At 40.9% G+C, this 18,893-nt stretch overlaps 1 protein-coding gene across 1 annotated transcript; it reads left to right on the top strand.

Moving 5' to 3' along the window:
• Positions 1-666: 666 nt before the first annotated feature.
• On the top strand, positions 667-17,736 carry LOC142290144 (uromodulin-like). Its single transcript, XM_075334085.1, has 9 exons — positions 667-715; positions 854-925; positions 1,958-2,175; positions 4,746-4,903; positions 5,126-5,380; positions 10,949-11,105; positions 12,668-12,740; positions 14,465-14,494; positions 17,675-17,736. The coding sequence occupies exons 1-9, from the start codon at positions 667-669 to the stop codon at positions 17,734-17,736; spliced, it is 1,074 nt and encodes a 357-aa protein (XP_075190200.1).
• Positions 17,737-18,893: the final 1,157 nt, after the last annotated feature.

Raw genomic sequence — 18,893 nt, 5'->3', positions numbered from 1 at the left:
AACAGATGAAGATGGCAGAAAAGGAGTATAAGACAAGTCATGAAACTTATATTTAGAGCACCACTCTAGTGCTGAAATAAAAAAAATAAATGCTGGAATGATGCTTTAATTTTCTGATAGAACTTTTGATAAAATTTTATAAAGTCATTGGGATGCATCAAAATATGTTTGGATCATTTAAAAAATTAAATCCTTCATATCCATAGGGGCCTAAATGAAAACAAACCCCAAACGCCTTTTGAACAGTTTTTATAGTCCCATTATTTATGAGTGCATAGAAGTCCATCAAACTGCATAGGGCAGGTTTACTGTATGGCCCAATATTATGGATTGAACCTACAAGGAAAGACTAATTCATATGCTGATGCATGAGACACTTTATTATGTCTTAAAAGCCTCAATTTTCTTCATCTTACACTCTGTAGTATCTACATGATCCCCAAGAAAAATTAGGCAACTACAGATGTGGCCTTCCATTCTTTCCTGTGAGATAAAGTTTTTAGTATGGTTTTCAAAGTTAACCATATCCTGATCTTACAATACTTTGACAGAAGAAGAAGAGACTGGAAGGAAACATCATATTAATAGAAAATGGAACTAATGGGACTAATGCTATAAATATATCGTAATTATTAACCGCTCATCTCTCTGTACATTCTAGGCACAATGAAGATTTTACTGGCATTACTTCTGGCTCTATGCACTCTATTATCAGGTAAGAAAATATGTATTCCAGATAATAAAATAAATTACAAGTAAAGGTTTTCTTTATTTAAGAATTAATACTGGGTAAATTTGTTTTAATAAACCTGTAATATCTAACCATGGTTATTATTCTTCTCTGTTCAAGTAGTGCATGCTACAACTGACCCTTGTGGTGGATCTGTAAATTGTACCTGTGACCTCAGTAAATACAATTCAACAGGTAATGTATACAAACCGTAAGAGATCAGTAATTGCCACATTACAGCATTATTTCTAAAGGAAGAATATCTCTGAAACACTCCACCACACAGAATGACATAGAGTACCACACTTCACACAGGGTATAGCTCAAAAGGGTCAAGGCGGCATCTGACCCTGCTCACACAATAGTGTCTGACACTCTGTCTCTTGTTAGACCTCTGAGATTCTCTGACAGTCTCGGGCATCAAGCAAGCTGTGTTCTCTTTGATTCAGACTTGCAGGAGTTAAGTTCTGCTAGCCTGGTGATTGTCTCTGGGGTCACATGTTATGAGAGACCTATCACAGCTACTCCCTGCCCTTTTTAAGATGGTGGATTTGATCCTCGCACACCAATCATAGCTTTTGTAACATCAGTCCTTGTGTTGTGGTTTTCCAGTTTCTGGAGATATTCTTTGCATTACTTGGTGTCATGTGGAAATATTCTCGTTGTCTGTTTATTTTTTCCCTGTTCTTTACTTCCACCTGAGTATTGCCTATTCCTCTTTGTTTGCTTACTGTGTGACAGAGCTTTGGTTTCCCATATTGGATTAATCTCTCCTGTCATGACCCCTCCCCGAGGGGGTATTAGAGCAGGGCTAGCCTTGAACATAGCTGGTGGTCCAGACCTGTTCACCAACAGAAGTACCTCTGGGATAATAGACAGCTAAGGGCCCCTAGCCAGAGAGCCAGTCTACAAGTTCTGGTCCACCTTATCTCTTTATAGCGCATAACACATACAGAGTCACTTTTGCTCCATGTTACCTTTGTGCCACAGTCCAGTTTCCTACACATGTCAGAGGCTTAACTATTAAATAATTAATGTTACCAAAAAGAAAATGCTCACAAATGAAGTTACAATTGGTGAATTTCAGAGATACGATGATTACAACACAAGTAATCTTTGATACACATGTAATATATTTATGATCCTCCTAGTCTTTGTCTCAGAATGTTTTTTTGTGTGCACTTTTAATGGGCGCAAACAAGTTTAACCCTTATTTCCACAATTTAGATACACCACCAAGTCCAAATATTAATTGCTCAAATGGAGTGATGACCATTTATATTTCTAAATGCCAACTGGAAAAAAGTCTGTTCAACACCTCTAACTTGGCACTGCTTAATAATACTGATCCTGATTGTACAAGTACAGATTACTTGGTAGATGGAGAGGTTCAAGTAGGCTTCCACAACCCAATGACCTCCACAAAGTGCGGAAACACTTTACATGTGAGTACAAGTAATACATACTTCAATGTATGATGAAAAAGGCACGTCACCAAGCTAAATTATAGCACTCAATGCCATTTATCACTAGATAAGAATCTAGCCTTGTTATCAGTGTTCACATTGTATCTCTAGTTACTAATTTGTGGTAATTCCATAATGTGAATACTGTAACTATACAAATATTTCCTTTTTATGGCTGTATTAATCACCTAATCATCACAGAAATGAATGACTCCGCTCCACTATACAGTTCTGTAATGAATGAACCATGTGCCAATTCTCTATATTGACCGCATAATTATTGGTGATTGATTATAAATGTTAATAAGATCAACATTAATGCAAATTTTTCTAAACAAACTCAACATTTCTAGCTTTATATTTGTAACCTCCTCATGTTCTTTGATAAACTTTTTTATGATGTAAAGCCCAAAAAAAACAATATTCATTATGTGATCTAAAAAGAACTTTACAGAGGGGTAACATTATATTTGGATCATTTGTTGGGGGATGGCACGGTGCTGTAGGGGCATGCAATGGGGTTCCTCTGCTTCTGTTTAGCAGTTCTCCTTAAGTGATCCACACCCCAGCCACCTCAACAGAGCAAGGGGAAAGGGTTGTTGGCAGTATTCCTGGTGTTGTGTGTGGTCTTTGTATGTGCAAGCCATAACCAAGCTTAGACCATCATGCAGACCAGGATTTTCGTGCCAGGGAATCATAGACACAGATTCTTATTTCTTTTTAAACTTCTTTTACTAACAGTTTTTCATAGTAGTTTTGTAATATCATCACTGTGAGCACAAAACTTAAACTTTATTGGTACGGTACAATTTAATTCAAGACACAATTTTACTGCAGGCTGCTCCATAGTTTCTGGCACTTTTACTGTTGTATGCACATCCTTCTCTTCATTGTCTGACACCACAGTCTCACACGATAAAGTCATTAAGTCTCGAGGGACTCCTGGTCTTGTTCCACCTACAGGGACCTGTTCTGTTTAATGTTGATCAGCAGCCATCAGATGAAGGTCGTCTACCAGTCATTCCGTGCTGACCTGTTTAACCAAGTCTATGCCAAATGTTACCATATGGTCTAGCACAATTGGAGCCAGTCACAGTCTAGTAATCATCTGTGGATTTCGGATATACTACTCACAGTTGCGAGCGAGGGCAGTACCGTCCATCCATCTATGTTAGAGTCCTTCCTGAGTGCTCCGGATTCCCTTGGGTAACACTGAGGGCCTGGTGAAGTTTACTTTGTCACAGACACTCAGTTTCTTTAGCCTCAGATATCTAGCTGGCTTGCACACTTCTCCTTCTTGCTATACCTCCAACAGACACAGCTTTATTACTCTACGTACTCAATTGACTAAAACTAAGATGGAGTCAATCTATATCCTGCAGTTGTCTCCTCCCACTGTGTGCTGAACCAACAGAGCTTAACTGTTTCCCTGTGTGTCTTCCTTTTCAAGGGAGCAGTACCTAAACCAGCCAGTAAATATCTATATTAACAGATTATCCAAAAATATATTGCATACAGTACAATTCATAATATTATAGTTTAACATTGACCGGTGTCTTCAGGCTGGGTCATATGGGCCTGGCACTCTCTTACGCTCCTCCCCTCTTTATCACTCGTTGGCCCCAACCAGACACCCTGTAAGACACAAAAAAGCAATACCATATATACCGTTTTTAGCACTCACATTATTCTTGTCCCGCCATCAGGTAATTTAGTCTCTGAAGCGGGTCATTATGACCTTAATCTTCCCAGGACCCCAGAAACAAAGACTTCAGTTCTTATGGCCCTTAGGCCTGCAGAACACACAGGGCCCATAGGCTGACAAGAGCCCAGAGTCTACAGGGGCTCGAACACGAGTCCTTTCCCTGAGCACAATCCTTTAAATTGTTACAAAGCACAGGACCCACAAGTCCTTCAGTAAGTCATGTTTTTCCTCCCACTGGCTCCTCCCACTATGGGTTGAATCCACAGATCTTAACGGTCTCCTTGACTCTCTTCCTTTTCCATGGAGCAGAACCTAAATCGGACACTAGATAGCCACATTTACACATTATCCTTAAACACATTGCATTCAGGAAAACAATTCATAATATTCTAGTTTAACATCGACCCGTGTCTTCATGGAGGGGCATATGGATCTAGCACCGTCTTAGAATCTGGCTTTTAACCTTGTTTATATATACCCCAAAAATCATTATTGCTTTAGCAGCTCCTACCTGATGTAGACACTGCTGCTGAGCTTGCTTGTAACCAGATTACTCAGGTTCCTTTTTGTATATAGAGGTCTTCCATTTTTATACAGGATGATTCTTCTGCATTCTGCTTCCTTCTTGCAGGAGTTACCAACTAATAAAAGCCATTTTATAATTAAGCTTTGTTCTTGCTATACAACTGTGTTCTTAATGGCAAATCTTCCTTTTCATGAAGTGACAAATTCTCTTACTTTTGATCTAAAACTGTAGTAGTTAGTATGCGTCATTTTAATATTTCTTTGTCACCCACAAATAAAATGTACAGTATGTCATAGCCAATTTTTTATTTCTTCTCAGGTAAATGCAACTCATGCCGTTTATTCCAATATCCTGCATATTTATGCTGCTGTCCAAAACAATGTCACAGCTAAAAAAAACTTCAATGAAAACCTCAGCTGTATCTATCCACTCATATATCATACTGCACTTAACATTACATTAAAACCAATAACAGGGTAAGTTCTCCTTCGCTGTATGTCTTCCAGTATGTAAAGGACATAACATCTGCCATGCTAATCATTGGATTATATTTATATTACTAATACAAGTCAATGTTGCTGCAATAATACACTAATTTCTCTATATATACACACACAGATATAAATATACAAATTTATTTACATATATACATAGATATATGTATTTCTAACATTAATTGTGTTATATATGTTTTTCAGGAGTACAGACATATCAGTACCAGGAGTAACTGGAGTAATGAATGTAGTTATGACAGTGTTTATAGATGATCAGTTTACCCAACCAGTTACTGACAGCACAACGCTAACTGTGGAACAAACAGTTTATATTCAAATATTGATGCCAGAATTGGAAGCAAACCAATTTAGCGTAAAAGTGATAAGACTATATGCCACCCCAGGTGCCACCGATCCAGGAGCGGGACTGTTATATAATCTAACAAGTGGGTTAGATGGGTAAGTCTTCCCTACTATGTCACGAATCAGGCACAAAACCTTCTCAGTCATTCCCACTGCTATAGAGTTGTATGGAAACATGCTAAAACCAAATGTTTCTTAAAACATTTCATGTATTAGGGCAGGTAGAAGAATATGAAGGAGCATTTGGGGCTTAACCTGGCTTCAATACTTTGAGTGACAGTGTATAAAATCTCTCTTGTAAGCTAAATTATGTCAAGGTTTAGCAAAAAGTCCAATCCTAACAGAAATATACACTGGTCAATGGATCTAACACAAGCTGAACGTGTGCAGTGTATTCTTATGTATAGAACATTGATGAAGACATTAATGCCTCAGGGAGTCTTGTACCCTTATTATTGATGATTATAGATTTACTTTACTCATAAAGCCTCATTACATATTGCTCAATTAGTAGAAGCTTAGTTTTTTAGAAAATAAGTAGGGATGAGCGAACAGTAAAATGATGGAGTGCTCGATGCTCGGATCGAGCATATTGAAATGCTTGGGTGCTCGACCCGAGCACCGAGCCCAATGTTAACCTATGGGAGACTCGAGCATTTTTCCGATGGCACCCCTGGCGGTCTGCAGAAAGCCTAAAAATAACAACTGTATAAGAACAGTGCTCAAATGACATGGGAACAGCATGTGGAAGACCCCTGTAAGCATTTCTGACTCCCAGGTTACTGTTGTGACCAATATTGTCTGAGTACTGAGGGAGGAAGAATCCTGTGTTCCTCCTCCTGTGTGACATGTGTGAGTTAGTGTACATGCCCTGTCTAGTGTCACATGCCACACATGCAACACCATGCCATGTAGTGTATGTGCGGCAGCTTCTCTCTGCCTGTACATTCACTGCTAAGCGAAATCAAAAGTGAACAGTAAAAAAAAAAAAATATAGCATCCTTATCTCTCTGCAGACTCCCGGGACATGTCCGATCGGCTCCAGGACCTCCCGAGAATAAGCTGATGTTGTCACCTGACAGCATCATCTGATCGTTTAAGTCCAGCGGTGAAAAGTCGGCCGGCTTTTTACTACCAGGCTTTCAAATAATCAGATGATGAATCAGCTGAGCGTTTATAAAATCTGGTCGGCCTTTTACCGGTTTAAACGATCAGATGATGGTGTCATGTGGCTTACCGGCGGGTCCTCGAGCCGATCGGACGTGTCCCGGGAGTCTGTAGAGAGGTGAGTATAGTTTTTTTTCCTACTGATGCATCAGCTGATTGTTTAAACGGCTTTTAAACAATCAGCTAATGTGTCATCTGATTTAGGTCCTTGAACCTGACAAAACATCTGATCAGTTTGCCTTCTGGCAAACTGATCAGATGATATTGGATCCGGATTGGACATCGCTGGACCCTCAACCCAGGACTACGGCAGAGGGGGGGTTCTTTTAGTTCAATAAAGATGGAGTCACTAATTGTGTTGTGATTTATTTCTAATAAAAATATTTTTCTCTGTGTTGTGTTTCTTTTCTATCTTTACCAGAAATTCATGGTGACCATGTCTAATATTGGTGTGACACCATGAATTTCGGGATTAGGGCCAGCTGATAATACACAGCTGGCCCTAATCCCATTATTACCCAGCTAGCCACCCGGTACCAGGGCCACTGGAAAAAGTTGGATACTGGAACGCGCCATTTTCTGTGGCAGCTGCGGACTGCAATTCGCAGCGGGGGGCCCCAGAAATCTTTGGCCACCATGTACTGTGGATTCCAGTCCCCAGCTGCCTAGTAGTACCTGGCTGAACACAAAAATTGGCCAAAGCCCACGTCTTCTTTTTTTTAATTATTTCATGAAATAATTAAAAAAAAGGTCTTCCCTATATTTTTGGTTCCCAATTGGGTACAAATAGGCAGCTGGGGGTTGGGGGCAGCCCGTACCTGCCTGCTGTACTTGACTTGCATACAAAAATATGGCGAATCCCATGTCAATTTTTTTTTTAAAATATTCATTAAAAAAAATTAAGAAAAAACACAAACACATAAGAAGTAAAAAGAAGTAAAAATAAAACAATGCATGGGCTACCGCTGTATTTTCTATTGCTAGCTATGGGTAACCCAAGCAGTTACTGGCTGCTAACCCCAACTGCTTGGTGTTACCTTCACTGGCAAAGGAAAATTTTGCCAAAAAACAAAAATGGCGTGAGCTTCGCCATATTTTTGTATGCTAGCCAGGTACATCAGGCAGGTACAGGCTGCCTCCAACCCCAGCTGCCTATTTGTACCCGGCTGGGAACCAAAAATATTGGAAAACCCCTTTTTTTAATTATTTAATGAATTTCATGAAATAATTAAAAAAAAAAAACGACTAGGCAGCTGGTGAATAGAATCTTCAGCGCAGGGTGGCCCAAGCTTTCTACCCCTCCACCCCACTGCGAATTGCAGTCCGCAGCAAGCCCCAAAAATGGCGCTTTCATAGAAGCGCCATCTTCTGGTGCTGCATCCAACTCTTCCAGTGATACCAGCTTTATTTTACCAGCCGGTATTAAGCCTGAGATTCTTAATGTCAGGCCAAGTTTGACCCGGTCATTACGAATCTCCAATGAAGAGTTAAAAAAAAGACACCACACAGAGAAAAAATATTTTATTAGAAATAAATACACAGACACACTTAGGGGCTTCATCTTTATTACTCACTCTCACCCCTCCATGATCCTGGTCTTCTGTTTTCTTTCTTTTGTCTTCTTCAACTGATACAGCTCTACTATATCAGAAAGCACAGGGAGAGGAAAACGCTTCTGCTACTCGTGCTGTCTAATCACTCAATGAGTGAGCAGAGACTGCGAGTTGGTAAGCGGTGACATCACTGTTGCCATAGTAACCTAATGAGTGGGTTACTATAGCAACGGTGATCTCCGATCACCTGATTCCCGGCGCCGATATTCACTGGCTCCTGCATGAGCCGGTGAAAAGCGGCGTCAGTAATCAGGTGATCGGAGATCACCGTTGCTATAGTAACCCGCTCGTTAGATTACTATGGCAAAGGTTGGCAGCAGTGACGTCATTGCTTACCAACCTGCAGTATCTGCTCCCTCATTGAGTGATTAGAAAGTACAGGGAGAAGAAGCGTTCTTCCTCCCCACGTGCTTCTGATACACTAAATCTGTCCCTAGCTCAGCAGCACCTCTCCCTACACTAGCTGACTGTGGATCAGAGTGATGAGCACAGCGCCATCAGGTCTTATATAGACCTGATAAGGTTGTGCAGCCAGCCAATCACTGTAATGCACCAACCAACATAGCTGTGGCATTACAGTGTGTGACAGCCAATCCCTGCATGAGGGCTGACTGTGTAAAAAGCGCCAACATGCAGGGAGGGGGAGCCGAGCATGTGCCCGAGCATCTCACCGGTACTCGGCACTCGCCGAGTATCTCAAGTACTGAGATGCTTGAGCGAGCATCGAGTACCGGCGAGCATGCTAACCCATCCCTAAAAATAAGACAACATAACGAGGTTACTTCAGCTAATATTGCTTACCGTATGAGCATTTTTGTATTATGGAAACTCAGAGCCAAATTAGCACATTTCTATGCGCTTGGCTAAGCACGTAATTCTGTTCCTCCTCCCCCTGGTGTTGGTGTCTCTCACTGCTATTACCTTTGCCCTCGTACGGTGCTTTCTGTCACAGTCAGAAGCTCAAGTGATGGTGGAGATAGAAGCAGAAAGCCAGTGCTACACTCCACTCTCCCACTCCCATAGTGTCTATCACCCAGTATCAAGGGCATTTTCAGAAGAGGCAGAGATGCAGGAAAAAACTGTAGTAAGTAACTGCATAGCTGCCCCCTATGACTGAACAGGACAGTGCAAGCTATAGCGATGGGCAACGTAAATGTACTGCTCAATTTATTGAATGTATATGGGTGAATATTTGAAAAAACAAACTTTCTTATAGCTTTTTCAAAATTATACTGAAATATCTGTAAATATTTGGTTGTTATATATATATATATATATATATATATATATATATATATATATATATATTATGTATATATATATATATATATATATGTACCGCCCCGAGGCACAACCGGCTGCCGAGCGCTCGGCTCCATGCTCGTCGGTGGGTGGCTCGAGCTCCTCCCGGACCCGGGGGTCACGTCGCGTTGGCGCTACGTGTAGGGATTTTGGTGGGGAAGGTTCACGGCCGAGGCCGTGGAGTTTAAAGGTGTAAGTTCGTGACACCACCCACGGGTTGTGGTGAATGTGGACACCACCTCTGCCGTTAACTAGGCTCCCGGGGACGATGTTATGCAGCCTGGTGTTGACCCCTCCGTGGGCAGGGAGTGGGCAGAGAGTGATGGTCCCGGGGCCCGGTGGTTGTGAGGTGCGGGCAAGATGGTGTGGTGCGGTGCGCGGCCCGAGGGCACTGTTGTACTCACTATGACAGATACACCGGAGTCTCTGGTAAACCAAAAAGGATGGTAGTCGGTGCCCGCAGCCGGCTGCGCTTTGCCCCTTTCTCAGGTTGGTGGCTCCCACCTTTCTCCTGCACCTCTTTGTAGAACTTGACTGCCTATGCTTCAGCAACGGTAGTCCGCTCCCCGGCTTGATGTGTGTCGGGGAACCCGTTTGCCCGCAGGCGCTGGCCCATGGGATCTCTCTGCCTGTGCGGTGGATTTCTATCCCCCTCGGTGGGCTGTTGCCGTCTTTTGGGTCTTGGGACGGGAAAGGACCTAAGGTCCAGACCTCAATCAGTGAATTAGACGTGGTCCAGTGGCTTCTGGACCTCGTTCTGAGTCTGAGTACCCCTCCTGGTGCTCTGGTTTCCAGTTGGCTCCCCGGTTCGGTTCCGGTGGGCCACAACCCTGTCCCGGTCCCTTACGGTTCCACCAGCCATCTTCCCGGCTCCTGCAGGTGGCAACCACCGTCTGCCTCCTTGCCACAGTACCAGGGTTACGACCCCGGCACCGGTCAGTGTAGTTGCTGCAGACCTGTCGCCACAGGTCTGCTGCACTTGAACTTCACTCCACTCCACTGTACTTCAAACTACTAACTAACTTCCACTCACTGACTGACTGCACTGACTGTTTGTTGTCTCAGGCCCTCTGGACTCCTCGGTGGGCGTGGCCAACCGCCTGGCTCCAGCCCCTTGGTGTGACCATTGAACACTGAGAGAGGTGACAAGGGTTTTGTAGGTTGGCTGATGTCACCTTATCTTATTAGGGGCTGGTGTTTATGCAGGGGGTCTACCTGTGACTACCTGGCTAGTCCAGGGCGTCACACATATATATATATATATATATATATATATATATATATATATATATATATATACCCCCTGACTGCCATGGCCTAGGTTGGCCTTATGGGAAATCCAACCCTGATGGCACAGTCTTCATGAAACAAACAATTATCTGTTCCATCCCTTGGACAGTGGCATACAAACGTTTGGGGACCCCTGGTCAAAATTACTGTTATTGTAAACAGTTAAGCAAGTTAAATATGAAATGATCTCTAATTATAGGATAATGACAGCACCCATCAAACATGAGTAACACAAATATGAGTAAAAATTGTAGAGCTCTGTAATTGCTTCATCTACTTCCATTTTGTTTAGGTGCCCAGACCGTACATATGGTGTTGGCCTCATTTTTGTCATAAATAATGGTAATGGCACTGAAGCAAGATTTTCCATGAACATCTTCAAGATCACCAACCAAGACTATGTCAATCTGTACGCAGATGTCACAATCTGTAACACTACCTGTGCAGTGGTAAGAAAATGTTATCTATTATTCCTGGATACTATGTTCTGTTAAGGCAAAGCCATAAATTAACCCCTTCACGACCATGGACGGATATATCCGTCATGGAGCGTGTCCCGTTAAGCCCCGCCCCCTGCCGCGGGCAGGCGGCGTTGATCGACACATATCAGCTGTTTTTAACAGCTGACATGTGTGCCTGCATGTTACTAGTGGAATCGCATTCCACCCGTAACATTAACCCCTTACATCTCGCTGCCAAAGTCTGGCAGCGAGATGTATATACGCGCAGTGAAGATTTTCACTTACCGCCGCCCCCACCGGAAGTCACGTGAGTGATCACGTGACTTTCGGTGGTTGCCATCGTAGTACAGGGTCATGTGATGACGCCTGGAGCTATGACGTTTCACTTCTCGTTTTCCCTCGGCCCGGAGTAGAGGGAAACAGGAAGTGACTGTATCTGCTGTTTACAGCTGTATAGCTGTGATCAGCAGATAGATAAGAGCGATCGGATTGCTGATCGCTATAGCCCCCTTGGGGGACTAGTAAAATTAAAAAAAAAAGTAAAAAAAAAGTTTTAAAAAATAAAAAAAAACAAAAAACCTAAAGGTTCAAATCACCCCACTTTCCCCCCATTGAAAATTAAAGGGTTAAAAAATAAATAAATATACACATATTTGGTATCGCCGCGTTCAGAAATGCCCGATCTATCAAAATATAAAATCAATTAATCTGATTGGTAAACGGTGTAGTGTCAAAAAAATTCCAAACGCCAAAATTACATTTTTTGGTCGTCGCAAGTTTTATGCAAAATGCAATAACAGGCGATCAAAACGTAGCATCTGCGCAAAAATGGTACCATTAAAAATGTCAGCTCAAGGCTCAAACAATAAGCCATCACTGAGCCATAGATCCCAAAAAATGAGAACTCTACGGGTTTCGGAAAATGGCGCAAAACATACGCCACTTTTATTGGACAACCTTGTGAATTATTTTAACCCCTTAGATACAAGTAAACCTATGCATGTTTGGTGTCTACAAACTCGCATCGACCTCAGGCATCATACCCACACATCAGTTTTACCATATAGTGAACACCATGAATTAAACATCCCAAAAACTATTGTGCCATCACACTTTTTTTGCAGTTTTTCCACACTTGGAATTTTTTTGCTGTTTTCCAGTACACCATATGGTAAAACATATGGTTTAATTTAAAAGTACAACTTGTCCTGCAAAAAACAAGCTTTCTTTTGGCAAGATTGACGGGAAAATAAAAAAGGTACGGCTCTTGGAAGAAGGGGAGCAAAAAACAAAAACGCAAAAACCGAAAGTGCCCCGGGGCTGAAGGGGTTAAAGATAAAAGTATAAAGCAGTGCTATAAATAAATAGATTACTGTGAAAGAGAATAAGAAACATAACAAATTATTTGGCTGTTGCAATAAAGGATTAATTTTGACAATATCACATATGTAACTATAATAGTCTCCATGTAATTTTTAGCTTAATACACCAATTCTTTATCTGGGAAAAAATTCTCAATAAAGCAATATATTTTTTTCTACATTGTGCAGAACTGCAACCAAAAAAGTGGAAAATCATATACACCAGAAAACGTGGCAAGCGTAAACGTGGAGCTCGTGGCTGGTAAGAAAAGCCTCCTTATTTGACCTTAGTACTTTGTACTCACACACTGTGCTGGGCTAACACATTATATATCAGTGTCAGACTGGGGTTTCTTGGGCCAAGCAGAGAAATCCTGAGCACCGACCTTCCGTCTCATAGTAAACCTTGTTATCACTGCAGGACATATTATCAATGTCCTCTAATAGAGGTACCCATGAATCCACCCAAGGGAAGAAACACTTTAGATCTCTAACTTGGGTTATCTTCTGCTGATATTTGGGTCTGGCCGCACCAGCAACCTGACCTGGCAGGGATCGCTGGAGCGTGGCTACACGAGTTGCTGGTGAGCTCACCAGCAACCAGTGACCAGCCCCCAGCGCCGTGTGGAAGATGCTGCGCTTGGTAACTAAGGTAAATATCGGGTAACCAACCCGATATTTACCTTGGTTACCAGCGCACGCAGCTACACGTGCAGAGAGCAGGGAGCAGCGCACACTGAGCGCTGGCTCCCTGCTCTCCTAGTTACAGCACACATCGGGTTAATTACCCGATGTGTGCTGCAGCTACATGTGCACAGAGCAGGGAGCAGCGCACAATGCTTACCTCCTTGCTCTCCTAGCTACAGCACACATCGGGTTAATTACCCGATGTGTGCTGCAGCTAAATGTGCACAGAGCAGGGAGCAGCGCACAATGCTTAGTGCTGGCTCCTTGCTCTCCTAGTTACAGCACACATCGGGTTAATTACCTGATGTGTGCTGCAGCTAAATGTGCACAGAGCAGGAGCCGGCACTGACAGTGAGAGCTGCGGAGGATGGTATCAAAGGTAAATATCGGGTAACCAAGGACAGGGCTTCTTGGTTACCCGATGTTTACATTGGTTACCAGCCTCCGCAGAAGCCGGCTCCTGCTGCCTGCACATTTAGTTGTTGCTGTCTCGCTGTCACACACAGCGATCTGTGCTTCACAGCAGGACAGCAACAACTAAAAAATGGCCCAGGACATTCAGCAACAACCAACGACCTCACAGCAGGGGCCAGGTTGTTGCTGGATGTCACACTAAGCAACATCGCTAGCAACGTCACAAAAGTTGTTCGTTAGCAGCGATGTTGCTAGCGATGTTGCTTAGTGTGACGGGGCCTTTAGTACTATCCCCACTATTCATAGGTGTTTAGACTTGCATTGTGTACTTTTTCCAAGGATACAAACATCATAAATTTACTTTCTAATGAATCTCTTATGTTCCTGGATGCATCTCATATATACAGTGTATAGCCACCCAATATATACAATGTATAGGCACCGAATATATACAGCATATAGACACCCAATATATACAGTATATAGACACCCAATATATATAGACACCCAATATATACAGTGTATAGACACCCTATATATATATATATATATATATATATATATAGTGTATAGACACCCAATTCCCAATTAATACAGTGTATAGACACCCAATATATACAATGTATAGGAACCCAATATATACAGTGTATAGACACCCAATATATACAGTGTATAGACACCCAATATATAGTGTATAGACACCTGATGGATATATATATATATATATATATATATGTATAGACCCATTAGGTTTGTTTTGCTCTCTTATTACTTAGCTTTGTCTTTCTAATGTGTCTCCTCGTTATTATTTTCTATGTGTAATATTGGCCGTGTTAGTTTGTGATGATTGCTCCTTACTAACCTTGTTCTGTTTCCTTTTTACAGAAAGTGATCCTACCTCTGGTGCTTCTGGCCGTAAGTATTTATTTATATCTAATGTGATTTTACAAGAACATGAATAAAATGTAACTTTACTTATGTGTAGTTTCATTTTATATATTGGTAAAAATTTGTAATGAGGCCTTAAAAGGAACCAAACAGCAGGATTTTCATATATGAAGTAAAGCCAGTGCTATACTGGTGCTAGGATGCTGAATCCAGGCATTCCTTTTGTTCTGCGATTGGATGTTTTATTTCAGTTCAGTTCCAGGAATGCACTGCTATTTGCTTGACAGGTGCAAGAGGAAGGGAATATGTGGGCCGGGTCAAGCTATCTATTCCCGCCCCTGTCTGTGTGCCTGTACCGGAATTAACGTCTATGACAGTGACAGGGGGAGAAAAGACAGGCAGGCAGACAGGTGTGGGAATAGCTAGCACGGCCAGACCAGACCCACATATTCACTTCCTGATGCACTTGTCAATCCAATAGCAGTGCATTACTGGAACTTTACTTGCACATGTTTCTGAAATAAAACATCCAATCTCAGAACAAAAGGAATGCCTGGATTCAGCAACCTAGCACCGATATATTACTGGCTTTACTTATATATGAAAATCCTGTTGGTTGGTTCCCTTTAACCTCCAATTTTGTTTTGTTATCTATTTATGAAATTACTTTAGTTTTTCTGAATCACATTACAAAAAGTAAAATTATTTTTTATTCATACTAATTAGAAACTGTCATTTTATGAGGGTGGGGCAAAAAAAAGACATTGACATTCTGCTGCAAGTTCTCCTTAACGCCTTCACCCCAGCCGATTTTTCGGGGGTTTTTTGTTTTTGTTTTGCTTCCGTTCTTCCGAGAGCTGTAACTTTTGTATTTTTCCATCAATCTTGCCATATTAGGGCTTGTTTTTTGCGAGATAAAGTGCACTTTTAAATAAAATCATAAGTTTTACCATATAGTATACTGGAAAATGGCAAAAAAAAGTCTACCTGAAGAAAAATTGCAAAAAAAGTGTGATTGCACAATTGTTTTGGAAATATTTTATTCACTGTGTTCCCTATATGTTAAAATTGATATGTCAGTGTGATGCCTAAAATTAATACAAGTTCATAGACAAAAAACATGTATAGGTTTACTTTTATTTTAGGGAATAAAAAAAATCTGAATTTTGTCCAAAAAAACTGTTGCCTTTTTGCGCCATTTTCTGAGACCCATATCATTCTCATTTTGGGGGATCTAAAGCTAATTGATGGCTTATGTTTTGTGTCTTGAGCTGATATTTTTAATGGTACCATTTTTACGCAGATGCTATATTTTGATTACCTGTTATTACATTTTGTTCAAAAAATTTAATTTTGCCGTTTGAATTTTTTTTGCCACTACGCCATTTATCAATCAGATCAATTAATTTTATATTTTGAAAGTTCAGGCATTTTTGAATGTGGCAATACTAAATGTGTGTATATTTTTTTTTTTTTTTAGCCCTTTAGGTTTTTTTATTTTTTTAATCCTTTTAAAACTTTTTTTTTATTATTTTTATTTTACTAGTCCCCATATGGGACTATAAGTATCAGCAGTCTGATCGCTCATTCATTTCTGTTGATCACAGCTACACAGCTGAGATCAGCTGAAATGCTCGTGTATTGAAGCAGGCCTTACTCAGCTGATTGAAACAGGAAGTGAGTCATGTGAGCTACAAAAATCATCACATGACCCTCTGCTACCATGACAACCATCAGCTCACAGTGATCACATCACTCCGCCATCGATGGAGTCGTTAAGTGAACGTTTACTGCGGCGGGCATTTAAATTGCGCTGTCACTTTTTGACAGCACAATTTACTGAGTTAACAGATGCAAGTGGATTGTGAATCCACCTGCGCCTGCGAGGCACACTTGAAAGCTGTTCAAATCAGCAGACATGTGCAGGAATCACTGGCGGCTGCCTGCAGCAGCTGCAGGTGATTACAACTATATGGCTTAGAATGTAGCAGTCCTTAAGGAGTTAAATGACAGTTAGGCTATGTGCGCACGTTGCGTAAATACATGCAGTTACGCTGCGCTTTGTAGCGCAGCGTAACTGCATGCGTCCTGCGTCCCCTGCACAGTCTATGGAGATTGTGCAGGGGCCGTGCGCACTTGGCGTTTAAGAGCGCAGCGCTTCGGCTACTGCCGAAGCGCTGCGTAAAAAGAAGTGACATGTCACTTCTTTCCTGCGCTTTGCCGGCAGCTCCTGCTCTGTCTATGGCAGGAGCTGCAGGCAGAGCGCATGGAATCGGCGCTCACTACGGACATTTCTGCAGCGATCTAAAGCGCACATGTGCTCTTCAGATCGCTGCAGAAATTTCTGCAGGGCTAGTACGCAACGTGCGCACATAGCCTTATAGCGATCCATGTAACTTTATAAGCACCAACTGTTAAATATAGGATATACCAGCAATGGGAAAGTCTATATTTACTGAAATCATATTTTACTTGTGAACTGAGAATTTTGACAATAAATAATCTGTTCAGAAGGAAAAAGAAGCTGACTTTTCCAATAAGATGTATTACAACATTTCTTATTTCATGTGTACTATTAATTTATGAAACATAATAACATAATAGTTACTCTTTATTTTTAAAAAACTAAAAAAAGAGTTATTGTATAATCTTTGCAGCTGTTTTGATTTTACTTTTCCAACTACTTTTTTCCTTTTTTTTCCCTAATGTTAGTATTTTCGTTTCGCATGTTTTTGTTTTTCTTTTTCTTAATTCAGATAACACTTTTTTTTACTATATGAAAGCATATAAGAACTCACTGAACAAAAAAAAACACACCAAAAGCATGCTGCACTTTAAAAATAGCTACGGTATTTTTAAAAAAAAAATTCAGGAAAATACTACAAAACGCACAAAATTTTATAAAAAAAATAAATAAATGCTATGTGAAAAACGACCCCTTGAAGTTTTTTTAAGAATTTGTAGTACTTAATTTTTGCAGTCTGAGGAATTCCACATATTTATCAAGATAAATTAATTTGAAAAACTTTGGGGAAAAAAATCTGCAGAAACATAAGTAAAGATCCTCTATAAATAAATTCTGACTAAATATCTTTGTAGTCTTTGGTCTTTCTATAACCTGACTGTAGAATATGTCGGTCTTTTTAGACGTAAGCAGATCCTACATAGTCATGGATACTAACAAACTGCTCTTTATGTTTCCCATAGGTTTCTCCACGTCATGGACCTTGGTATCACTCATCTCACTGCTGATTGCAAAGTTTATGTAAGGAATTTCCCGTCACATCTCTAAAGCCGGAAGACACGATAAATCTGCTTTCCACATGGATAGATCATGATCTTATGAACTTTGCTTAGTTTCTATTCTTAAATATTGCTAAATTATTAAAGCATACAAAAATAGGGCACAAATGTCTAAGTAACAGAAAATGTCTAAGTAACAGAAAATGGAATCAAATCAATAAAAGATCACAAAAAGAGACCGCAGCTGATGCCGGACGGGTATTATGGCCACAATATCACTAATACATCATGGTTATTATTTTTCATGATGATAACCATGAGGTTCTGATTTGGGGGACGAGGGTGTGACGGTGTGTAATACTAAGCAGCCCCCTCCTCACTAATGAGACTTGTGTGATTACTCTTTCAGTATATTGCACTTTGGCCCTGTCCCCATCCAGTATTATGACTTCTGTACAATGCCGGGAATCAGTGTGAGCTTGATCTAGTAAGAATGGCCTGTGTCTGTGATATTTATTCTCTAATACATATGTGTGCTATGCATACAATGTAATTATATATATAGTTTTATTTTATTAACCAATGTATAGCTTTCTAGCATATAACAAATATCATTGCAATAATATGTTTTGTGTTTTCATTCAATCCAATATGTTCAATATGTAATAAAGAAAATTTTTCACTCAGAGATGAACTTAACCAATAGGTAGAAGGGAATTAATGACAGCAAATGGCCCAAAGTGACCCATAGTCTGTCAATCCGATGCAATAAAGGGCTTTTCCCATCTCCAAGATCCTATCCCAATATGAAATCTAATATATAAAGCTCAGTGTATGTGTGTGTGTGCGTGTGTGTTTGCGTGTTTGCGTGTGTGTGTGTGTGTGTGTGTGTGTGTGTGTGTATCCGCTAAAGGAATCCGCACCGTCGCATGTACAATCACGAAATTTTGCACAGACACTCCATGTGACTCAGGGAACGTCATAGACTATGTTTGGGCAGGAAAATGCAACCCCGTCCTTTCCAGTTACTCTACAAAAATCCTGCAGCCATTAAACTGAATGGAGCTGGGAGCTCCATCCTATAAATAGCAATAGTCAGTGGTTGCTATAGAAACAAAATACACTGTTAGTATACAAAGCTTATGTGTGAGGTAAAAAGATGTCGGTGGTGAGACGGATAGAG

The sequence above is a fragment of the Anomaloglossus baeobatrachus genome, chromosome 2, assembly GCF_048569485.1.
Source record: "Anomaloglossus baeobatrachus isolate aAnoBae1 chromosome 2, aAnoBae1.hap1, whole genome shotgun sequence".
Lineage (NCBI taxonomy): Eukaryota > Metazoa > Chordata > Amphibia > Anura > Aromobatidae > Anomaloglossus > Anomaloglossus baeobatrachus.
The sequence above is the reverse complement of the archived record's forward strand: the minus strand, read 5'-3'. Positions and strand labels throughout refer to the sequence as shown.

Coding starts and splice junctions, on each gene's coding strand:
- LOC142290144 (XM_075334085.1), top strand. CDS start 667: ATGAAGATTTTACTGGCATTACTTCTGGCTCTATGCACTCTATTATCA. Junction 2,176..4,745: donor AGTGCGGAAACACTTTACAT/GTGAGTACAAGT, acceptor ATTTCTTCTCAG/GTAAATGCAACTCATGCCGT. Junction 12,741..14,464: donor AAACGTGGAGCTCGTGGCTG/GTAAGAAAAGCC, acceptor TCCTTTTTACAG/AAAGTGATCCTACCTCTGGT.